At 39.7% G+C, this 25,666-nt stretch overlaps 2 protein-coding genes and 1 long non-coding RNA gene across 4 annotated transcripts in view; 1 reads left to right on the top strand and 2 right to left on the bottom strand.

Moving 5' to 3' along the window:
• iqgap2 (IQ motif containing GTPase activating protein 2) overlaps positions 1-1,865 on the bottom strand; it is a 31,880-nt gene extending 30,015 nt beyond the window's left edge. The window contains exon 1 of the mRNA XM_068309970.1: positions 1,568-1,865. Coding sequence (XP_068166071.1) covers positions 1,568-1,613 — 46 coding nt within the window. The 5' untranslated portion in view covers positions 1,614-1,865. The remainder of the gene's footprint in view (positions 1-1,567) is intronic.
• Positions 1,826-7,327, top strand: LOC137592081 (uncharacterized). Of its 2 annotated transcripts, none has more exons than XR_011034993.1 (5): positions 1,826-1,965; positions 5,398-5,663; positions 5,815-5,973; positions 6,458-6,665; positions 6,837-7,327. It is a non-coding gene; the product is annotated as an uncharacterized lncRNA (long non-coding RNA). The 2 variants fall into 2 exon arrangements; XR_011034992.1 differs by having other exon boundaries at positions 5,398-5,705.
• On the bottom strand, positions 5,457-25,461 carry sv2ca (synaptic vesicle glycoprotein 2Ca). Its single transcript, XM_068309975.1, has 12 exons — positions 24,876-25,461; positions 16,208-16,388; positions 14,511-14,662; positions 8,599-8,732; positions 8,083-8,172; positions 7,597-7,707; positions 7,366-7,454; positions 6,793-6,957; positions 6,510-6,643; positions 6,125-6,331; positions 5,805-5,964; positions 5,457-5,640 (listed from the first exon to the last, which is right to left on the bottom strand). Exons 1-12 carry the CDS (start codon positions 25,459-25,461, stop codon positions 5,457-5,459), a joined length of 2,193 nt encoding a protein of 730 aa, XP_068166076.1.
• Positions 25,462-25,666: the final 205 nt, after the last annotated feature.

Raw genomic sequence — 25,666 nt, 5'->3', positions numbered from 1 at the left:
CTTCTTACATCCTTTTATGTCTGCGAAATACTTTTGTAAATAAAACTTTTTTTATAGCTACTTATTCTAGCCTGTAATGGGTAGTGTGAACATTTAAAACCCTTTCAGCACTGTGTTAACTGTGTTGACACATATTTTCTGCATCTCAACAGAGACTTAAATATTATGCTTGCACAATGTTTACATATAAACACAATATGGTGTTCAGCTTCTTAGATGACATTTTTTAAACATTAATGTTCAAACTATCAGGTAATGTAACCTCAGATCAGCAGCCCAGCTTTTCAGCAGTCATTTATGAAAATGTGTAGCAGTCCTGTGCAGCCATCACACACACTGCCTCGTCTGAATCACACACTTCCTGGAGGAATCCGCAAACACTCCTGCAACAAGTGTTATATTTAACCCTGAAAATGGGTTTGTTGCGTTTGTGTGTCACAAGATCACCGGACATGAGTTACAAGCTTCATGATCATGACTCATGCTCATGTTTAGCTTGGGATATTCTGTCAATCCTTTTGGAGGGGGTGATGTCAAAAGGGTTAGTGTTAGGGTTGGTGTTGCTTTCTATTTCACAGACAAAACAATGAACTAAATTTAGACTGATTTTCATTTAAACTGAAATCCCCAGAACTAACTTTCCCATAACAGCAAGTCAAAGCTTAATCAAAGCTTAATTCCCTGCAGGGCATTTCAGTCTGTCTCAGACATTGACAACACCGATAAGTTAAAGTTTACGCATTATCTCCTCATATTCCAAATGTTTCCAGAGAAACCACACATTTGAATAAAGAGTAACAAAACATCTGTCAACACATTTTGACAGAACTTGCCTAATCCAGTGGGGCCACCAAATCCAATGGGGCCACCAAATCTAATGGGGCCACGTCAAGCGAAAAAGATTTCATTGATGACATACTGGTGTTATCAAATTTGTACTTTGCCCACAGTGGGTGCTCTGTTGCAAGATACATGAAGTAAACCCTGACTTTGAAGTACTCTACTTAGCACACTTTAGTTGACTTCATTATATCACGTAGCTTAGTTACAATCTTTGTCATACAACCGGTTACATATTTATCGACGGCAGCAAAATGTGGTTAATGGTTAACTTATGAGAAAATGCCTCATGTGCAGACATGCTGATAATGCTGCTCCGCCATTAAATAAAATAGCTTCTTAACTTAAGTGCTTTCAAAAAAATTTAAATCTTAGGTATATTATTCCATATCCCACTATCTTCAGATTGGGGCTCTGTAAATTGAAACTTGTACCGCTTTATTTTAACAAACAGGATGTGAGTCTTAGCCTACAATCCTCTCTCACTGGTCTGTTTTTTTTAATTTATTTATTTATTTTACTGTCGTTCTCCTTTGAAAACACTTCTTTTTTTTATTTTTTATTTTGTCACACCAACTCGAGCAGCATCAGCTGTCCAGGTGCTGCTGAACCACCTGCTGCTCATCAAACATCCCCACAAGCCGCTGACTTTGCTGTAAATTCACGCTCTGCTCCAGACATGGGGGTGTAAATTCATCACAACTTTAAATCCTGAGATCTTACTTACTTCCATATCGTGGCTTTTGTAAAGTGGCGGTTTCTTCATGGTACATGTTGCGTAGTTTCCTCCAGTGAACTCGCCTGAACGGGAAATAACTTCAGCCCACTCGCTAACGTGTCAAGCAGCCTGTCAGAAACACGCCGCCCCTCAAACGATATGCCGGAATGAATGAAACAAATGCTGCGGCTAACTAGAGGAGAGAGAGGGGGGGCGGAAACGGGACACAACGGGCTGCAAAGTGGAAAGCCTGAACTGTCACTTGCGACGCACAATCCCCATGGTGTGCTGTTCTTTGGCTTTGACTCCTGAACCGAGTGTTTGCTTTGAGGTGAAGTCTCTGATGGGAGAGAAAGACGCTTCCTCCACCTGCTGGTCAAAAGATCGCAAATCTCACTACAATCTGGGTATGTCACCGGAAATGCCTCCACTAAGTGTCGGTGCCTTTACTGTTTGTCACCAATAACATCCACTAGGTGGCAGCATTGCTTTTAGATAATGTACAGGTAATGATCAAGAACGCTCTTTCTTCACCCTTGCTGACCTGCCGCTTTTCCACCAGTTGATGAAGGCAAATTGTTAACAATCTTGGCAATCGTCGGTATTGTGACATATAATTCAACAGCATGACAATGCATTTCCACACTTCCAGCCAATAATTTGGATTCCTGTTGTGAAATAAATGTTTGCCAATGTAATAAATGTACAGTATAGAGATGATCTTATTCTTACATTAAAATAAGGGTTGTAATATCAATCTACACAATTTGCAAGAGAACATAATCTTTATTGTGTATATTTTCAAAAGCAGCACAATCTGCAGTCCCTGTTTTTTTTTCCAGTTTCTAGTATTAATTACAGGGAATTAGGCAAATATTTCCTTCAATATTTTCACATTAACGGACCTTTACACATAGCTCTTCCATTCTTTGACTAACAGGCCTTTCACAGTAATATACATAGCTTCATTTTTCACATACATTACATTACCACCGTAGAATTGATGAACATAACTTACAAGATACATTCACATTTTTCCTGAACTAAAATCAAAGTATTGCCTACATTTTTCGTCAGAGCAATTTACAATAAGAACACAAGGTTAAGCACAAATGAAAAGCATTTTTTCTTTTCTACATACATGCAACATTTAACACACACACATCCAGACTCACCCCCAGACATCCAAACACGCACAAAGTAGTTGATAAACAGGAGCTCAAAGCCAAGGACACAGAGAAAACAGTGATATAGCAGATGGGTCTATCGTTAGGACAAATGTAGGAGACATGAATCAGTCACAGACCTTACACACATACAACCCAAAAGTTATATCAGCTTTGATATGTATATTATTTACACTCATGCATGCACACACCACACCCAAACAGGATTCTGTCTTGATCTCACAACACACACACACACACACACACACACACACACACACACACACACACACACACACACACACACACACACACACACACACACACACACACACACACACACACACACGCCATTACATAAACTTAGTACATTTAAGCAATACCCCAAATATTTAAAAATAAATAAATAAAAGCAATAAATGTACTGTTATTACTCCCCAACATAAAACAACAGGTAGCTCTGGCACAAAGAAAGGTTTGACCACATCCAGAACCACATCTTTCTGCAATTCTTACAAATTAGGGTTCAATTGGATTGATAGGGAAAGCCTTTTTCTTTTTATATATTTTATATAATTTATGTCTATGCCATTCTTTGCTTCTAAAATATATAAATCATATCAAAATATTTATTTTTTATTAGCAGCACACTTCATTTTCTTTCCAATGAATTTCACACAAACAAGCTGTGATCATGAAAATGGATGCATGTGTACAGAAACCACTTTGTAAGCCAGTGGGTTGTTGTTGAGTGGCTTTATCTGAGCCAACTGCAGTGCGAGGGCAAACTACCTCTATGCTGCAATCACAGATACCACAAATACAGACAGAGGAAGCTGGAGGACTCTGGCTCTTTGCCACAGAAATTACAATTCACAAGCACACATTAATTAGGACTGAGAACACTGTATATGTTGTATTACACATATCTGAAAATGTAAATGCCAGTTTGAATTTTTGGAACTCTCGCCTATTTCAACACTGAAAAATGCATGATGACTAAACCATCATGATCTTGGCCAATATGCATTGACTTTACAAAGCTGAAAGAGAAGAAACAGCTACTTACTGTATATAACATGATGTTGGTTATGGTTTTAAATATGACAAACACAGAGTAACCGCAGCCTTGTAAAGTCACAAAAATGACCAAGGTTCAATTCATTAATCTGTTTTTGTTTTGTAACTGATTCACATCTTCAAATGAAACAAATAATACATGTTAACATATTTTTTCTGAATGTTTTAAAATACAAAGCACAAAAGTTTCCTTAGGAGACATTTTCATCATGGGTGGCACCAAATAGCCCTAATAAAGAGGTGGTTGTTGATTATACTATTCCTTTGTAGTCCTGCATGGAAATCTTACACCATTTGATTAAAATGTTTTTTTGTTACCTGCAGGAAAACGGTGATAGTCAGGAGAGGAGGAGGCTCAAAACAACAGGATTTTGCAAAATAGAAAGGTTTAACAAAAGAAATGAGGTGCAAACCAAAAATGTATTCACTCATAACATACTGTACTGGCCAGATATTTCCCATCTATGACCAAATCACCTTGATTATTCAATATATCCTTCCCATTCTGCTTCTGTATGTTCTTCATGACCTTTGGACACCACATGACAATGAGCAAACTGCTCCAGTTAAGGAGAGGCACATTAAAAAGGCCATTCAGTATTTTCAAAATGATAATATCGTTATCAATATCAGTGCCTCGAGAAAGTCTGAACCCAAAGATAAATCGTAAGGAGATGTTATTGGACAGCCTTTTTACAGTAATATTACACAAGGACGGGAACTTGGAGTAACATAATAGTTTGTCCTTCCAAATTCCACAATAACACAACAGAAAATAGAATTAGCAGCCTTATACCAACACACCAAACAAACACTGGTAAAAGAAAAAAAGATCAATATGGCCTTTTTTATTCATGTTTAGGTAGGAATGCAAAGGGCTTGGTGTTCTGTGTGAATTATATACATTGAAAAGGATGGAGATGTTGAGCATAATACAGCTTTGGATGGATAGTATAGTGCAAATAGAGAAAATTATGTATGAGTTAGTTTATGTTAAGACATCTATTCATAAAGTACATAAGCTATTTCCGTGTGTTGATGTTAGTGTATGTTGACTTTCTGCACCGTGTCAACATGTCTTATGAATATGGGTCCTATGGGCGAGCCAGCTGTCCTACAGCTGTGTCGTGTGACCGCTATATCTGATCATCTATTCCCTACGTTGTCACACAGCAGGTTGACTGCGCTCATTACAGCTTGTTTTTCACTTTTCTCCCCATCTGGCTTGTTCTAATAAGACATATCAATATTAAAATCTTTAACCATGCAGTGAATACACACAAGGTTACGGCTGCAGCTGGAAAGTGCAACCAGTCACCAAGCAAAGCCTCAGTACACATGTGCAAAATGTCAACTATCATGTGAAGATTCGTAACAATGCATGTGCAAAATGGTGAACCTTATTACTAACTACAGATCATTACAAAGATTTTCATTTTTATGATGAAAGTACTACACGCTGGAAAAAGGTGAATTGCTATTTGTGTTTACCTACAGTATACTATACAACACAGTACTGTATGTTAGCGAAATGTGGTTCATAGTGTTAAGATACTGTATGTGTGAACCAAGCCTTTTGCACTCCTTTCTCAGCATTCCCTGGGCTTCCACTTGGACACACCCAAGTTTTTGCCAGGTTTCCCCAGCTGGTGTTACATGAGGACATTTGCCCTGGTGTCAGGCAACCGAAGTCCAACCAGGCCTCCTCCAACGAGCACAGATGAGGCCATAAGGATGGGGATGGCATTTGTGATGCCGACAAGAGAACCAAAAATCAGATTTCCCATCACTGCAGCCAGCTTACAGAGAGCGTTGCAGAATCCAAAGCCTGTTCCCCTGGACGGAAAAATCAGAAGGAGGTAAAAAGAGGAAAATATGTTTAAATTGAACAAATCAGATCTGTGCGTTCATATGCATATTTGTCCATTATTCGTAAATCTGTGACAGATCAAAAAGCTATTTAACCCTATTATGTACTCATCTATAGTTTGTCCCCTCACCTCCAAACAGTAGGGAACGACTCAGTCGTGACCACGTCCAGTGAGTTCCAGGCAGAGATACTGAGACCATTGTAAAGGCATAACATGAAAATCATCATTGACTCGCTGGTGCCAAACCACAAAAAGAAACAGCTGATGCCTGAGAGAATCATGGAACCACCTGATGGAGGTAAAAACATATGTAGTAGGAGTGAAGGAACAGAATCCAGAGCACAGGACATTCATCTAATATTCATTTTAAAGTAAACATTTTGGCCCACTCAAATTTCCTTCTCACACTCAAGTGTATGCATCATCACAAACCTCATGCCTGTTCTTACCTAACATGGACAGACGCCCAATTTTGTCCATAAGAAGGGCTGACACAATGTTGCCAGGCAGCACGGCAAGGGTCCCCAGAAAATTAATGAAGTAAACCCAGTAGGCACTGTAGTCATCATCAAATGTCATCTGGCATCCCGTCTTATTGTGGCTGAATGTGCTGTTGATCACCTCTGTGCCATCTATCAACTTAGAGTCATCAATATCTGGCAGAAAAAATAAAAATAATCACAATCTGTCTGTAATTAAACATACCCTCTCACAGTGCAGTAAATTGTCACAGCTGAGGTTTCTCTTTCCTCACTCTCCTTGATGTCATTGCACCAAATTAGAAACGTCTACTTGAAAAAATGGAGTAGTTAAAAACCAGTTCCAATGGCTCACCTGTGTTGAAGAAGAAAACATCAATGAATGTACAATTACGGAAAAAGGAGCCCACTGATGACACATCCTCGAAGTAGCAGTTACGAAAGGTTGAGTCAACGAAAGTGACAGATTTGAGCTTCATATTGATGAATCTGAAGAGGCACAGTGTAACAGGTGACATTTTAACTGCAGGGCAGTCACGTCTGTCCACTTTTAATCCCAAATATTTTAAAAATGTGTCCATTTTAAATTGACAAGACATGGTTATCATCCACTAATTGAGATAATACTGTTTTTGTACCGATCATTGATGAAGAGGCCATTTTTGTGTATCTGGTTTTCCAGAGTGAAGTTAAAAGTGAAGTCTTCAGTACTTTCATTGATGTGGGTTTTCACTTTGGAGGCATACTCGTCTGCCTGAAGGTGCTTGATGACATCGGGGAACCAGACTGACAGACCATAATACCTGCAACCGAGCAAATACAGTGATTAAAGGATATTACAATCAATCAGGAAAAAAGTGCAGATTTTACACTTAAATCTGAACACAGACAAACCTGCAGTCAGACTGAGGCAGAGGTAGACAGACAATAAGACACATGTATGGTTTTTGCTTGATTTAAAAGTGTTCTCAGCATGTTTTAATCTCCAGCTGCCTTCACTCCTATTTCTGCTCCCACTGAGACACCAAAGAACTGGTATTGATCCACAGAGTGTGATTGATTTCTGAGAGCATGCAACTTCTGCACCACAGAGAAATCAAGAGGACAGAAATGCAATGCGGCTGCAAGCCTGACTGACTAGTGCTATTATCTGAGTGTAGATCTGTCTGATTTTTTTGTGCAACGCAAATGACATGAGAAAAGATGCTCACCCAAATGACAGTGTGAGCCACACTGTCATTAGTCGCATCATGTTTTCTCGCATGGGGTAGTTGAAGCACTTCATGAGATTCAGATAGATCTAAAAAGAGACAAAAGGCATTGTACTTCACTAAAAAGGGAATCTCTGCTTGTGGCAGTGGACAGAGATGATCTTATTAAGAAAATGAACACTTAGCATATAAGGGTTCTCCTGCAAGTCAATATAAAATACACATGCTCACCCCATGTATTTCAGCCTTTATCCTAAAGAAAAACTTGGAAACCCGATTGCCAGATTCTGATTGCATTTCCACCAGTTCATCTAGCTGTTTGGGGATCTTGATTCTGTTCACCTGAGAAATCACAACAGAAAATAATCATCACTGTATAGAACCACACATTCACACTACACTCAAGGTTTATAATATTTTTTTCAGATGACCTTAGTCTTTCACAAGATTGAAATACAAATTGTGATAAAAATGAAAGGATGTCAACTGAATGCCTCGCAGTATAAGATCAAAGGAACTTGCTGAACATGTTTTCCAAGGTGCAGCAAATAAGCCTGAATGACACAAAACAGCTTTAAGGACATTCATTATTCATATATGATCCTGCATGCTGAAAGTGTTAAACCTGTCCCAGCAGTGGCAGAATATAAGCTTCTTTGCTTCGTTAAGCATCAGGAAGCTCAACCAAGAGAGTGCACACCAGAAGAGAGCACTCACGGTGAAGACTTTCTCTGGTTGCCCACGTGCTCTCATGTTAGTGTCGTGGATCTGCTTGAGGATCATCCAGGCCTCATCATGCTTCCCCACCTGACAAGAGAAAAAATGTAAAAGAGAGGGGACGAGAAACGTCACAGGATCAGCTTCGGTTTCATTTACTCATGGACGCAGTCTCAGCCAAAACCGTATACACTGTACATGAATACATTTCTTTAGCTTCTCCAAAATCGGCAAAAATTATGTGTCACGACAGCAATGACTCATTTCGCTTCAAAGTATAATTATCCTGCAGCAGGGAACATACTGTCACAAATCTCATGGTCTCTATGTGTAATACCTCCTCCCAGAGTTTTGGATGACTCATACTGTTTGGTCTTGTTAAACATCTGTCGGAAATTGTCCAAATACTCTTAATTTGTTAGTGAAAATGACGCAGCACTGTGACGCAAGCATGAAATGTTTGAAAAGTTTCAGTGTTAATATTTCTTAAGCAGTAATTAGGGAAAGTATAATTACCTCAAGGTAGAACCTGGGACTTTCTGGCATGAAGGTAAGTGCGACCACAGCACAAACACAGGGCAGGGCACACACAACCACAAACACCCTCCAGCTGTGAAACTGGTATGCTGATCCCATACTGAAACTCCAACCTGCAGACAGCGGCATTCAACATCAATGATATTCAGGTATGATAAGGATGCCTGAAATTAATGCATTTTTAATTTTTGTAGGAGGCACGACAATTTATATTTCATTAAAAATGTATGGACCTCTCTGAAGCTGTGTGAATGTCTATAGTGATACACTGGAATTTTAAAAGCAATATAAAATTCACAAAATGTAGCAAAGTCATATGAACAGTATTCAAGATTATCCAACAACAAAATATGGCTTATCTCCACATCAATCTTCATCAAATAGACTCTGGACGAAATGTTAAAACTTAATGTTGTATTTCTGCCAGACTGTTGCAGACTTGGGAGCAGCAAACAAAGCTGTGAACACAACTACTCTACATTACAAAGTGTACTATAATGTCATAGTTGGCCTCATGTATGAAGGGTGCTTCACAGTGACTATTTTCTGCAAAAGAGAGAGGATGCTATTTGTCTGGGGTATCTGTACAGGATAGAGAAAAGGTACCATTTTTGGAAAACCATGAAAAACTATACTTTGCTAAAACCCTTAAACTCTGATTTTTTTTTCACTGACTCCTGTGGAAAATATTAACTTTAAGAGCTTAACATCAAGTTTATCAGCCATTTACATTAGCTTGTTGTTTATAAGTAAAAGTCTTCTTGGAAATTAAAGTGTGTACTTAAATCCATTGATGCAAATGAAAATTAAAATAAGTTGAGAATATGAATATGGGTTGGGTGGCAGTCGACAGCATGGGGCTCAATGACCCAAACCCCAGACAAAGAGAGTGGCTCTTGGGACATGGAATGCCACCTCGCTGGGGAGGGGGGGGTCGGAGCTTGTGAAGGAGGTTGAGAGGTACGCACGAGATGTACTCAGGCTCACCTCTACCCAAAACTTGGGCTCTAGAACCCAACCCCCTGAGATGGGATAAACTCTCCACTTTTCTGGTGTTGCCCAGGGTGAGCGGAAAGCAGGCTGGTGTCGGCTTGCTTACGGCCCCACAGCTCAGCCGCCACGTGTTGGAGTTTACCCCCCTTTACAAGAGGGTCACTTATTTTTGGACTGAAAATCATTTCATGACATTTTTACATTAATTATCCCATATGCCACTCTTTTGTTTTGCTGATGAGGTTGCACATAGCATTGCTATGCTAAGCTAAATCCTTGAAGTCTGCCTGAAAATAATTCTGCAAGGAAAAGTTCAGCTAATTTTTCAGGATCTCAAAGTCAACAAATTCACAATGTGTCAAGTATATGAATTACTAAACTAACATCCAATGCACCATTTGAAGCCAGCAGGTGGCTATTTAGCCAATCTTCAACTCACACAGGGAGAAAAGAAGCAGATATGATCATTTAATCATGACGCTTTGAATAAGCCATCACTAAATCTTTTTGTAGATGTACTATAGATACTACTCTCTGAGCGACTAATTTTTATTGGTCTGCTTGAGTTTTACACTAACAACAAAAAGGGGCTACAAATATGAGATGATATTTTATGTGAGTGCACTCTACAGCCAGAGTGGAGTGATGTGAGATGAATGGCTCTGCAGTGGGAGCTGAGAGAAGCGCACAGGGATGGGTTAATTGAATGTGTTGGAAAGGAATTGAGTGTTACTGCTAAGTTAAATCTTGTTGCACCTGATCTCAGCCCACAGGCACTCTCCCAGTGTCATTAATCATTGTAACATACACACACATACACAGGCTTATAAAACGTCACAAAAAAGGAACACAAACATACATGCACATACACAAAAACTGGTATAGCAGCATGAAATTAATAACAAGAGTTGCTATATGCAGATGATGCTGACACAGCTAACATACTGCCAAAACATGATACTCCCACCCCCACATAAACAATCAAATACAAAGGATTTTTTTTTTTTAATATTTTCACAAAATAATTGAAAGACAACTCAGTGAAAGGGAGTTAATGACGTGAGACTTATCAGAGTGAAAAAATATAAACACTTGATGAAATTAAGAAAATTAACACTCATCTCAAAGTATTAATGCAATTAAGTTTTGCTGAATACTTGTGTTTTCTATGAACTGTATTTATGGATCTGTCTGTATTCGCATGGACTTTTAGAGAAAACACTAAAAAGGGCTGTTGTGTCAGTCGTGACCTCCTACGTTTGTCAACGCATCGTGCCTTGTGGAGATGCTGCGCTAAAGGGAAAAGCACCATTATCCATCAGGAGGCGTAGGAGGGAGTCGGGATAGGGAAGGGATTAACACTAATGGTTATGCCAGAAAACGTCTGCTTTGAATTAATCTCAACTGCATATTAAGAAAGAACTTTGAAAGCAATATAACAACTAAAATAACACTTTTCAAATTGAATGAGCCTCTTTAATGTATCTCAAAAAGACCAGAGTCATAATAGTGTGTCAGTAGAAGGCAGAAATTAGCAAAGGAAAATTCACAAAAGTTTAATGTGAAGCGAAACTGCAAAGGCCTTCTTTTCCTTTTCCTTTCAGCTTGTCCCAATAGGGCTTGCCACATCATGTCATCCTTTTTTATGTCAGCCTATCTTCTGCATCCTTCTATTTAACACCAACTGCTCTCATGTCTTCCTGCACTACATCCATCCACCTTCTCTTTGATCTTCATCTTGCTGTCTTGCCTGGTAGCTCAATCCTCAACACCCTTTTTCCAATAAACAGTACTCACAATCTCCTATTGGCATGTCCAAACAATCAAAGTCTGCTCTCTCTAACTTTGTCACCCAAACATTTCATCTAATTTATGTACTGATATTCTGTTTTACTTTAACTAACCTTCATTTCTCTTCTCTCCAACACATGCCGCCACCTTTCTAAATATTCCTCCAGCTGCTTCCTGCTTTCATTTCAGATCACTATGTCATCTGTGAGCATCATGGTCCATGGAGATTCCAGTATAATGTCATCTATCAGCCTGTCCATCACCACTGCAAACACGAAGGGGCCTCAGAGCTGATCCCTGATCAGTCCCACCTTTACCTTGAACTCCTCTGTCATACCTGCAGTACCCTTCACTCCTGTTCTGATGCCCACATAGATATCCTTTACTATTCTAACATACTTCTCTGCCACTCTAGACTTCCTCAAGTGGTACCACACAGTTCCAGTCTGAATACCTTGTCATAGGCTTTCTCTAGATCTACAAAGACACAATGTAGCTCCTTCTGACTTTCTCTGTACTTCTCCATCAAAATTCTGAAGGCAAATAATGCATCTCTGGTACTCTTCCTAGTCATAAAACCAAGACTATGGTTGACACACAGCTTGTGCCCAGTAGGGCTAAATAGCAAAACTGCAAAGGCAAACAAGGCAGTCAGAGACTGCAACATCCCATGACACCCCTGACCTACTTTAATAGATCAAAGCACAAGCTTTGATCTATGGTCTTACTCACACTTGCCTTCTCTCTTGTCTTTCTAGCTTATCCGGTTCCTGAGTGTACAAAAGCTGAAATTTGACCTTGATCTAGTTTTCTCAAGGCCATCTCATTTTCATCCCCTTTGCCGCCCGAGTAATGTGCTTTTTGTTTCATCTTTCTATCTGCAACGGTTGTGAAGACAGACGGACGAACACAGAAACACTTACAATACACTCCGGGCAGTCTGGGTCCTGCCCGGAGTTTCTTCCTCAATGAGGGGGTTTTTCCCTGCCACTGTTGCTTATGCTTGCTCTGGAGGGTTCACTTGGGTTTTTCTGTCTGTTAAAGCGCTTTGAAATGTCTGTTGCCATGATAAAGTGCTATGTAAATAAAACTTGATAAATTTGATCCCCTTCACACAATGTAAAAATGAAGACCCTGTTCAGCAATGATTGCCTTTTCTCCAGAAATGTATTGAGACTTCCTGCCCCACAGGGTAAGCGTTTCATCAGTGCCATTGGAAATCTCATTACAGGTATTATGTACATAATTGAATAAGTTTACGGATGACTGAGTCAGCAATGATAAACTACTCCCATAGGAATACATGAAGTATATAGATACATATGAATCAATCAACTTTTATTTATATAGCGCTTAATCACATCTGAAGATATTTCATAGATAGATAAATAGTTAGATAGATAGATAGATAGATAGATAGATAGATAGATAGATAGATAGATAGATAGATAGATAGATAGATAGATAGATAGATAGATAGATAGATAGATAGATAGATAGATAGATAGATAGATAGATAGATAGACAGACAGACAGACGGACAGATAGATATACAGGGCAATACACACTACTTTAGGTATTTCATGGTTTATTTATTGCCTTTGAAAGCCTCAAGGACTACAATAAACAGAGTTATGAGTAACTGACAAGCATGTTAAATTCACCAAGGGAGATATTTAATCCTTAATTTGCAGATCGGTACTGTGTCTAACAAAGGTACTCTGGTGGCGGGTATTCTTGACATAAACCCATCAGACTCTTAGCAAGATGAAGATCTGTGCTGAGCAGACCTCCTTTCAGGGCCACAGCTGTGATATTGCTGGGAGTCGTTTTGGAGACATTGAGAGTCAGCGAGTGGAGAAGATAAATGGGAGCAGTAATGGCATATTAAACACCACTTATGAGACACTTCTATCATTACCTAATATCCTTGTTCAAAGATGTAAAGGTATCTCCACAGGAGGCATTTTGGCCCACGCACACAAGCACTGTTAGTTGCAGACACTGCAGTACTTTGGTAAAAACATCAAAACCACTGCTAAGCACTTGAGTACGTGGGCAAGATACATAGTTCTCTCTCAGATAAGAGAGAGAGTAGTAGTGAGTGTCAGAGAGAATAAGAGCAGAGTAAAGCCACTACCATTTCCTCAATATGACATCAGCAGATCTGACAGCAGAGTTCCCTCATGAACATTAGGTTTCAGAGGGTTTTGTGACTCCTTCGTCACTGCATCTATAACTCTATAAGTGAATCTACAGCACTATACGTGTGGGTATACATGTATGAAAAATAATTACCAATGCTGTGTGTGCATGAACCAGAATGACCTCCTGCAATGTCAGATGTTGTCGCGTTGATTTGCTGAGAAGAAGACCAGTAAGTGACTGCAGCCCAGTTAAACATCATCCATACCACTCAGAGCAACACACATACACAGGCACACCGTCTCCCCATCGCTGACGTCACAGGTTGGCTAAAGCATAGTCTGGCCATAAATCACCCCTGGCTGTAGCTTTGTCCTATTAGAGCAAGGAGAAAAATCTAATTATGCTTGATCAAGAAGAACACTGCAGAGACGGAGACAGGAGAGAGAGTGGAGGTAATAAAAAGGAAGGACAGAGTTAGATGGAGGGATGGGAAGAGTGTAAAACAGGAGAGGAGAGGCAGTAAATGGAAGGGACATCAGGTTAAAAAAGCAGGAAGGAAGTGAGGGGAATGTAAGCAATAGAAGAGAAGAGAACGTTCATCCCCTTCTTCTTATTTCTGTACATGATGGCAGTATATCTAATTCAGTATTGGCATAAATCATAGCTTCTTCGACATCCAGCCCATCCTAACACTCTAAGCAAGTGCCTGCTACATGGTATCTATGTTAATCTCTTAACCTCTACCTTTCACACCCTGCAGCCACTCAGCATTATTAAATGATTGATTCCCCTGAAAGAAAAAAATAGCACCTCAAAATAGGTCCATGGGGAAGTCTTACCTTTTGTAACCTGTGGTCAGGAATTTATATTAATGTCACATTGCTAAGAACTCTAACTAAACTTTCTAATGCTATTGTAGAGTAGCAGGTTCAGATTGATGAGAAACCTGATAAACTCACCATAATGTGGTATGATGGCCCAGGCCATGGCAGATGCATAGATCTCCCCAATCATCCAGAACATACACAACCAGCTGAGGTGTTCTCCTCTTTTCTCTCTGGACAACACCTCTGCAAAGAAGGAGAAAACTATGGGCACAGCACCTCCTATCCTACAAGACACAGAGAGAACAAGAAAGTTAGAAGTATTGATGTAAATAGAGTTAAACCATGACTAAAATGGAAGTACATTTCTAGTTCCTTCTTTGTCTTGAAGAAGTCAGACATTACCAATTAAACTATCGTTTAGCTTAATTCTCTAAGTCTAAATCTTTAAAGTGTTTGGGTTTATTTAGGATGTAATAGCATTAAGTAAATGTTCATTGCTAGAGAAATGCAAACACTATCTTTTCAAAAATCCTCACCGCCAGTGACTCATGATTCAGAGAAATTGCTTCCAGTGGCACTTTGGACAGCTTTTTGAGTTATTCTGAAGGTCTTTGAAGAGAGTTATGCAGATGCAATTACTAAATTACCTCTCAAAGGAGCAGGTACACAGCCGGCAATAAGGAAATAATAAATCAACATCTTCGCCAAAAAACTCACATTGGTTAATTCAAAAAACGTATACAGTCTTAGGAATACTGAACTTAGAATTAATGAGCATCAATGTCACTGGTTATACAATGCAACATGTTAAATACACTAATTTTCACTGAAACAGAGGGAGAAAGTTTTATTTATCAGAAGAAGAGAGTCTACACAAGAGTTGAGGGATGACACACATAATACACCATAAACAATGCAAACACTATGGACACTTCACTCTACCCATGCCTAACTAGGCCTGTTTATTTATGCCTTTTTATTACTATGCCTATTTATGCCTTTGTATTTGTATATTCTTGATGAGTTATTTATTACTCTTTCTATTTGGTGATGGTAATACTTTCTATGTGCTGGTACATTCTGTGTGCTTTTTCTGTGTTTTTGTGTACTCAATGTGCTGTGTGCGATGGAGATGTTAATTTCCCTGACGGAACCTCCTTAACGGATCAATAAAGTTCTACTCTTCTCTACTCTACTCTCTCTACTTCCACAGACTGATCAGGAAGAGCAAAAAGAATCAGATGGACTTGTTTAAGGTTGGTTGGTTTCACACACCACACCACCAGCGGTGTCCAAAACCATCTGGACTTAAAAATCAGGGGCTTAATTAACCCGAATCAGTGAAGTATATGTCCTAATTCAACCCATTTTAGCAAGTCCAGTTGATTCTTTTTGCTCTTCTTGATTTACCTCAACCTGGATTACTGAGAACCTACAGAGGCTTCACAGACTTTAAGTAATTACCAAAAAGCACAATATGTAAGTTAGTCTCAGTCCACAATGAAAACATAAAACATAGTGTGATTACATTATAAAGTTGCATGATGTGATAACAGTCACCAAATAAAAACTCTTTTTTAAATGACTGAGGCAGAAATATTCATAGATGAGGTCAAATTTCAAGCTATATTTGTCTTAAGATTAATTACATTGGAGAAAGTTTCTTGTTCACATTTTCACTCTGTCCTTGAAAATAATGTTGTAGAGATAGGCAACAAGAGGTAATGATAATTGACTAATATAGATAATGTGATCAATTGCCAGTGAAGGAGATTATGAGGTGAGACCATGTTCAGTCCTTGAATGCACTACCCCTTCATCAAACTTACCCAAAGCCAGCGATGAGACGACAAAGAAGAAAGAAGCCGTATCCCTGGACAAAAGATGACAGGAAGGCGAAGAAGCCATTTGTGGACATGCAAATGAGGAGGCATTGTTTGCGTCCAACTTTGTCAGACATTCCACCCCAGAAGAAAGCACCAAGCATCATCCCCAGGTAAACAATGCTGCCTGGGTGAAACAAAAGCAGAAAAGTTCTTCAGACTTTTATTCTTTTTTTTTGTGTTGTTCTATCCTTGTACAATATATTAACATATACTTCTCAAGGTACGTATTTCTCTATGAGGTTACATATTTGTATATCGAACTAAGATTTTGTGAAATAACTACCCATTAGAGACAGTTTTTTGGTATTTAATCTTGACCTTTGATTGGTTTTGATTATTTTCAGGAGTAGCATGCATAATCAACAAACACAGTCACAAAAAATCTTCCACTTTATCCAGATCCATTTTGGCATTTAATAGTTTCATTGCTATGACGTTCTGAACTGTCCCACCTAGGAATTAAAAAGGAAAACAAATAAAAACTAGATGCCAGAGTATACAAAATTTTCTCAATGGGGTTAATTATCCTTAATATAACATGGAACTCCGGGAGACAGCAGCAAAAGCAGATCTCTTGATGATAATTGGTGGACATAGTTTTGACTTCCAAACAAGGGAAATCCCCAGGAACTTCTATCCTGCAGTTTTGTTTTGTTTTGTTTTTCGTCTGTTTTTTCAGAAAAGATGCCTCACCCAGTGATACAGTGGCAAGGAGTTAAAGTTAAGGTATTTCATAATATCAGCATTCACCAACAATTGACGTGTAAGTGGACTTTCACATTTTTACACTGACATTTTTTAAAAAAAAGTACTTAAAGGAAAACCTAAACTGCTCTCCAAAAAGTGTTTCTGGAATCACGTCCTGTAACTGTGCCTCTCCTGACACATGGTATGGTCTCTACACTGACTGTTACTCCACTAAAGCTGATTATTTATTAGTGAATAAAACACAGACTGCCGCTGAACATAAATGCTCATATCTATCTAAAGAGTTTATTTAAACATACCTGCACACTTGCACTCCAGACAACTAATATTATGACAATAGAGTGTTGCATATACAATTTTCAAGTAAAATTGCTATTGTGCTTCTGCTGACAGTACCCTAAAAACCACTGACTGATGACGATGAACACTACATCTAAATGCAAAACCCTCTGGCCCAGTACATTCTTACCCTGATAAGTAAATACAGTGTGTAAAAGACTGAAAACAGGCTCTAATCAATGAACATAAATTTAAACAGTAATGTAGGGCGACTTTCCAAGGGCCCACTGCTCTCTTTTAATGTCTCTCACCGCAAATGTGATCAATGCTCCTACAAAACAGCATTGATTTCTCCCGCTGATCATCACGATCTGCTCAGGAGAGGAACCTATAATTACCACTTTGGTGTATATTTTTTGTGTTACATTGCGTGGCTAGTAAATGTATCTGTTGTAATTTCAACGGCTATTCTCTGTATTCAGAAATGTCTTTTCGTATACTTTTATTCCAGACTAAACACTTCATGCATTCCCTGACATATGCAGACAATTAAACACAAATATGGTTCAGGGATGATATTTGCAATCATGATGTCAGACATTAGTTCAGCACTAAAGATAATGGAAAGCTTCGGTCTATATCCAGGATACAGTACGTATAAAGTGCCCAAGTGCCTCCCATTAAATTGTAGTGCATTCAAATATTCAGAGGCTTTTTTTACTTTCAGTGTTCACCTTTCAGTACCAACAATACTTTTTTTTTTATTTTGGTGTTTTTTTCTTTTTAGATAAGAAATAGCCTTGGATTCCTATTACCTCAATGACCCATTACTTTAAAGAGCAATAAAGCGTGAGTACAGCCCTCACAGGGAAGTCAATTACATAATGAATTTATTGATGTTCTGTCCGACCTGTTCTGGCTCTGAGCATGATGTCAGCAGTGCCAGTGCCAGCAAAGACAAGAGTGTATTGTGGTGTAATATAATACAAAAAAGAGTGACATTATGCACCCTGTCTCCTCACCAGAGGGCAACAGGTAGTTAGTGTCATATTATCCTTACTGTCCAAAAACTATGACATATTTCACCAGAATCATGAGTCATTTCCCTCAGGAAGGGTTTCTTTGTAATATGATTATGAGTCACACTTCACTTTCAGATTGACGTCAATGATGCTTGGACTCGAACCACAATTATATGACTGCCATGACTACACTGCAGCGAAATTGCCATAGGAACGATCACAAGGAGGAACACTCTGGTGTACTCAAGATACGTTTGATTTTATGTTCCAATTGTAGCAGGAGGGCTTTTTTAGTAAGTAAACAAGCTTATTGTGTTGTTAATGAGTTTATTTAAAATATTTTTTTAAAGTGCCAGAATTGTGGGTTTGTTCCCTAGAGTCAATTTCTCCTCAAAGATGATTCTTGGATGACAAAGATTTGAGCAGTCATGTCAACTCTGTGCAGATTTTGCTTGGTATGATAATGTTGTTTATCACATTTCTGCTGTCTTTGGTATATTCAATCAAAATTATATTTTACATTTGCCTTCAACCGTAGCCCTATCTGTCCTTGAATAAAGTAAACAACATTATAGTATATCATGACTTAGCATAACAATAACAACTGGTCCTGCCTATCAATGATCAATGGGTAGGCCACCACTGATGTGTCAGACCACTCTCTTCTACCTCTTAATCACTTAAGTATTTATTGTTGACGATATTCTGAAATTAAAACAGAAATGAATTTTGATTTATTTGCACACATGTGTGGAAAATGATGTATGTATAATTTTGATGTGCGTAAGTATCATGGTAGAGTAAAACTTTACTGGGGGCAGCTGCACATAATACAGAAATGTTTGGAAACCAGCATAGAACAATTATCTTCAAATTTGTCGAGCATAAATACAGAAGCAGAGAGTAGCACGATGAATATTTAAAATTACATTTTTAAGTCACAAGGTTAGTTAGGAATTGGTAACCCACACAATGTTCATAGCATACACATGACAATATTTTAAGCATGAAATGAAGCCTGTGTGCGATTTTCAATGGTAACAGACACGCAACAGAGGAACATGATGGTGGAACATTACAACACTGCCGTTCTTAAATGATAGGCCTTCAATTAAGAATTTAAGGATCTTCCCATTAATTTAATTTATATAGCATAATATTTTATTCATCTACTGACAGATACATTTTTTTAATAAACAAAAGCATTGAAAAAGTTTTGAATTTTCCTTGAGTTTAAGCGTTTGTATGGTTTCTCTCAAATTTATACAAATCGACATACTTGCAAAGGCAAGTAAGATCATTAATCCACTTCAATCCATGAAACGTTTTGATATTTCATTAGACTGATGCTCACACGATAGTCAGTTAGTCAATACACCCTGGAAAAAAGAAAGGTTGGGTCACAAAAGCCTCAACTGAAGTGTTCTGATTAATGAATTCTTCCCTGAGTGCTGTCATCCAATACTGCCGTGTCATTGATTTAGTAGAGCTATAAATGTAGGTCCTTTCTCAGGCTTGCGAAATAAGAAGGATGCTGATCAATAAACTTCATTTCCGATGAGCCTTAAACAAAGTAAAATTTGATTCTAACCTGCAAAAAAGGATGAAATCCAAATCTTTGTTCCTTATGCAGAGGAAATGTCCACATTCTGAAGCATCAAACATTAGGACCCAAACTCCTTGAATGGATGCCAGCTGGTACAGACATTTTACCCAGTGTGGAAAATGCTGCATTGAATTTGGACTTGATGACCTGTATAGAGTCTGAGTGCCATCAGAAGATGACAATGTGTCAGGAGACCTCTCAGACAGAAGAAAAAGGTTTTGCCCCATGAAACAGCACTGAGATGTCAAAATACATCTCCAGGAGTGGCATGAATATAGACACACTCTCAAGACAAGATAAATTCCATTGAATTGGCGTTTTATATTAAGTAAAACATCACACACACACACACACACACACACACACACACACACACACACACACACACACACACACACACACACACACACACACACACACAATTCTACAATTACACTCTTTGGTTGTTGCTAAGTGGAATGATAAAAAGGTAGGGAGTTAAAAAAAAGAATCAATAAATATCTGAACAGTTAAAAAAAAATCAAAATAGATGAGAATGAATGTGATAACAGGGAGAGAGAAGTGTAATGAGGGGGGAGAGTTCTATAATTGCCAGATGGGGTGAAAGAATGAGATGAAGGAGGGGAGGAAAGGGGAGGCCCTGGTGCAGTGTTTTGTGTCCTGTCACAGCCCTAGTAGCCCCATGAGAGCCGTGGGAGCGCTGAGCTACATCACGACCTCTTCTCTGATTTCACGCTTAGATGATCATAGTGGTGCAAACTCTTTCTGCGTTGCGCTGAAACACCCATCCTGTTTTACTCATGATGGTAATGCTGATACTATAGAGTGCCTGCTACGTACAACAGCATCACTGAACCTCTCCAAGTTTGATATATTTCTACTCTCTCTCTTTTCCACTGATCTTATTTTGTCTCAACTCCTCTTGTTTCTCACATTCCAACCTTTCCACTGTTCTTCTTTCTCTCAGCTTGTGTCCTCCCCTACTGCTTTCCAATTTCTTGGCTCACTTTTTTTCCCCATTCCTCATTTCTCTGTCGTTTCTCCTCTATTCTTTCCTCCTCTTCTCATTTACTTTCCTTAGTTTGTTCTTTACTGCTATGTCATCAGCTCCTTTCCGCTGAGCAGCGTGTAATCACATTTGTACTACATCATGTCACTTTGATCCGATTCATGCCCCATCTTCTGCCACCTACGCAAAAAAAGCGATTGAAGCTTTTTGTCATATTTAAGTCGTATCAGTAGGGATGGGATTTCATTGATATCTATATGAAAGTAACATACTATATGGCTTTGAGTGCACGGTTTAAAATGACTCATCGTCAGTAACCTTCATCACATTAACACATTAAAGGCTCTAGCTAATTTGCAAGAAAATGTAGCGATGCTACGAACCTCTGATAAGAGCGAGCAGTTAGATATGGTTTACTTAAGGCTGATATTGTTGGTGGCAGAAAGATTGGTCCATATGTGCACTAGAATGTACACATACTCTATACTCCCACCATCATTTTCCACACACGTGTGCAAAATTCTACTACACAATAAGGAGTTGTACGACTCAAGTGGGGTAATCCCTGCAGTAACGCTGCAATCTTACTGCAGTTTAGCCATGCTCAGCTGCCCCCGGACCACACAGCCCCTCACAGCCAGCCAGCTGGCTCATGCAGATTGGCAGAAGTGATTCTAAAAGAAAAGAAACAGAAAAGGGAAAAGTACTGTAGTGAAGGCACTCAAGAGAAGTCAAGGAATGAAGTCAGGATACAAAGTTGGCCCGAGATGGGGAAAAAAAAGGTATAGATCCCAGGATAAGGAAATGAGGATGAAAAGAAGGGCAACATGGGAGAGGTGAATGTTAAATGAAATAGAATAGGGCAGAGAAAACCAGAGGGAGAAACAAGGTCTCAGCAGGGAAAAGACAATGAGACAGCCAGGAGAGCATATAAGTAATGATAGGGTTGATGTATTGCCATTGTCTGCTGTGTCTAAGATGATAGCTCTCGCTTGCATTGTTGGCGTACTGAAAGCCACCAATATGCCACCTATTTGCCCCCGTCCACCCACTGCTCTCTCCCAAGCACTCCTCCTTAACTCAGCTATTTCTATGTGGCAAAGCTGTCCCTCTCTTTCTACTCCATCCTGTTTTTCATATATTAGGGTACTTATTTTATATCCTGTTTCCTTCCAACAATGTCCATCTTTTATGAAGTATAGACCACACGTCACTGCCCCCTACCCCACGTCTCCATCCTCCAATCTATTCAACATTAAAGATTGCTACAAGATCAGAATAGGGCCAAACTGGATCCTATGATCTAATCAGGGTTTTTTTTTCTCAGACTGCATTATCCCATTAGGCTCATCTCAGTCCGTGCAGCTTGCCTCTGTCTCTGCCTGTTATGTTATTAATGAAGCTGCGCGTTTCAACTCTGGGAGTCCAGCTCAAGGGGAATAAAGAAAATTCATTTGTTTTGAGAGCGTAAATTCCTTTACTTCATTGGTTAGTTATGTTTTCAAACTGATTTATTTTGTTAATTGGTTCCACTTTACAGTAAACTCCATAATGGCCGACAGAGTAGTAAGGAACATGTCTCCCATGAAACACATAGAACCCCCATCTTCTTCTTTCACATGACCAATATTAAGAAGAGGCGGCACGGTGGCGCAGTGGGTAGCGCTGTCGCCGTACAGCAAGGTGGTTCCGGCGAGTCCCGCTCTGTGTGGAGTTTGCATGTCCTCCCCGTGTCAGCATGGGTTCTCTCCAGGTTCTCCGGATTCCTCCCACCTCCAAAAACATGTGCTTCATGTAAATCAGCCGTTCCAAATTACCCATAGGAGTAAGTGTGTGTGTGTGTGTGTGTGTGTGTGTGTGTGTGTGTGTGTGTGTGTGTGTGTGTGTGTGTGTGTGTGTGTGTGTGTGTTTGTGTGTGTGTGTGTGTGTGTGTGTGTGTTCGTGTTTGTATGACTCTATGTGTAGCTCCATGGTGCACTGGCATCGTGTCCGGAGTTTGCCCCGCCTCACGCCCTATGCCAGCTGAGATAGGCTCTAGCTCCCCGTGACCCGCGCTAACAGATAAAGCGGTAAGAAGATGAATGAATGAATGAAATACTATGAGGACACTGTATTAGAACTTATTTGCATTTTTTCTCAACTTAAAGGTTTAGATCACATAATATTTAACATATTTACAGCAGACACTTAGCTGCATAATGTTACTTAACTGAGGAGTATATTTGAGGAGTAATAATTGAGGAGTATATCAGGCATCGCCAAGAAGGCGTAACACATGCGTAACAACCCCCTTCCCTGCAGCCACGCCCAACCAATATGAGTCACTGCAGCAGCAAGACGTGATCCCTCATTTTCTTCCCACAAGCTAAACCAATAAACTGTTTATTTAAACAAAAAAATCAAACAGCATGTACCACTGCTAAAACTACCCGGGTCTGTACATTGTACAATGGCCTGATTCTGTCTTTCTCCCATAGACATCACTAGATCAACACAATAGAGACATCTTTAAAGGCTGACCATGCAAAACATAAACCTGGTGTTCCTGGATTGTTTATGAGCTGCAAAGCATAAAAGTGCAAAAAATTAGTCCACTTTAATTAAATTTCACCATGTATCTTGATCGGTGTTTATATCCACACTTAAAGGTAATAAAATATCGCCATGGCACCGGTAAAAAATTAGTGCACTTCATTCTGTTAGCTGTAATTAAGTGTAATTACTCTGGAAAACTCCAAATGGATACCAACAAGGTCATAGTAATCATGTAGCCTATGTTCAGACATTTACACACACATATACACACATACACACACTCATACACCAATCATGTTCACCTCAACAGGGAGGAGCCTTGGGGCAATCAGTAGGAGAAAGGAAAAGGGAATGGGGGAGGCTGGCAGAAGAAAAGGGAGGGACATAGAGAAAGGAGGTTGATAGGGGAGGGGTGAGGACGTAGTCACGAACAAGGAGAAGCAGAGCGGAGAGCATGAATGCCTGCAGGACTTTGCTTGCTTATAAAGGCTGGAAAGAGTTTACACAGATACTTGCAAATAGACAGAACAGTGAAGGTGCATACACAACATCTTGTGAGGTTCACGTGTTATTAAAACAATAATTATAGTGATTCTTATGTTATTTATGTATTTAATAGCATTAAAATGCAATTGCACAGTTATTATTTCATTTTTTATTATCTAAGCTTGTTAAATGTGTGAAATCAAACCTATTATAATAAATTCAATATGTGAAGAGGTCGTCAAAATTCCCTACGCTACATATTCACCAACTGTAGTCCAATTTTTAAAACTTTCAGCCACAAGCTTCTTCATGAGAAAGGTGACGCCATATCAATTTTGTTTCTGACTTTGCAGTTCAGTTGATGAATTGTCATGTCTCACTGTGGCACTTACTAAGCTCTGTGAGTCTGAATTAATGTCCTTGCCACTCTGTTAGTGACACACGGAGTCAGGCCCCTATACACAGCTCTGTGGTGATGGATTACACATCTGCAGCCATTGGGACAGCTGGGATACCCACTCACCACACAAACCACACAGGGAATATTAGCGACCCTCGTAAGGAGACCAACGGACTGCAACGCCTCATCCATGTGACAAACGAACGGGATTAAGTGTGACACATACTGTGTATCATAGAACTATGCACAGAGCAGCAATTTCATTCATCCAAGTTGGACACAATATCCTCTTCAAATCATGATCCATTCCCACATTTTTAGCATATTTATGTTAGGAAAACAACAAAGCCTAAAAAACTTGTATACAAAGATGACTTAATTTGCGTTGCATAGTGTGGAAGAGAATGAAAGTTCAATAATAAACATCAGCCATCAACAAACATCTTTGGCAGCTGCTATTTGGAAACACAGAAATATGATGCAATTGTTTTAATTGTGAAAGAAGTGCCCAACTGTTAGAAAAAGTAAAAACATGCACGCCCACAAACAAACACAGGTTTCCTTACCTAGCCATCCTGAGCTGGAGTCTGGCACACACATGTCTGTTTCTGCGCTGGGCAGCACAAAACCCACCACGAACACCTCCACTCCATCTGACATGAGTGCCAGCCCGAGGACCAGGAAGAGCTGCCACTGGAACCTTCCATGGCCGCACTCCTGGATGATCAGCTCGTACTGTTGGGCCAACTCCTCCTCATCAGCCTGCCTCTCCTCTTCCAGCACTTTACGGTCCCTTGTGGCATCTGACATTGGTTGTCCCAATGCCACCTGGCCCTCTATATGTTTCCTATCACCCGCTGAGGGAATTCCCTGGTATTCGCCCTCGTAGATCTCATCGTCATCATCGTGGCCTTCTGTGGCATCGCTCGATCCTTCCTCATTGTCCTGGTAACCCTCTCCATCCTGCTGTGGATATATATCCTCATCTTCATCCTCATCCTGGAATCGGCTGTAGTTTCGGTGGGATGAGTACTCATCCGTGGCATGGTCCACCACTTTGTTGACTTTCTTTGCTGCATGCCGCTTGGCCTCTTTGACCATGTCCTTGGCCCCTTTAACCAAGGAAGTCCTGTTATTATAAGTGTCCTCCATTGTGGCTCCACCAGTCGGTCGTCACAGGGGTCCAGGGGACGCTTGGAAGAAAGATGAAAGATGGGTAAGAGGGGTGAGTGGAGGCTGGCAGGTGACTAGTAGGGATGAGTGAGACCAGTGGGGCTTGAGATGCAGCAAGGTGGAAAACTCTTGAGACTGCAGTCACCACAGGAGATAACCCACAATGGCGGTGGCAATCATTAGC

Source organism: Antennarius striatus, chromosome 3 (genome assembly GCF_040054535.1).
Source record: "Antennarius striatus isolate MH-2024 chromosome 3, ASM4005453v1, whole genome shotgun sequence".
In the NCBI taxonomy this organism is placed as follows: Eukaryota; Metazoa; Chordata; class Actinopteri; order Lophiiformes; family Antennariidae; genus Antennarius; species Antennarius striatus.
Note: the sequence above shows the minus strand (reverse complement) of the source record. Positions and strands in the feature narration are given on the sequence as shown.

Bases quoted from the DNA above. Each gene is read 5' to 3' on its own strand.
- sv2ca (XM_068309975.1), bottom strand. From the start codon at position 25,461: ATGGAGGACACTTATAATAACAGGACTTCCTTGGTTAAAGGGGCCAAG. The intron at 8,733-14,510 runs GTGAGTTTATCA...CGCTGTCTGCAG, and splicing joins GGCCATCATACCACATTATG to GTTGGAGTTTCAGTATGGGA. The intron at 7,455-7,596 runs GTGAGCATGTGT...GTCTCTTTTTAG, and splicing joins TAAAGGCTGAAATACATGGG to ATCTATCTGAATCTCATGAA.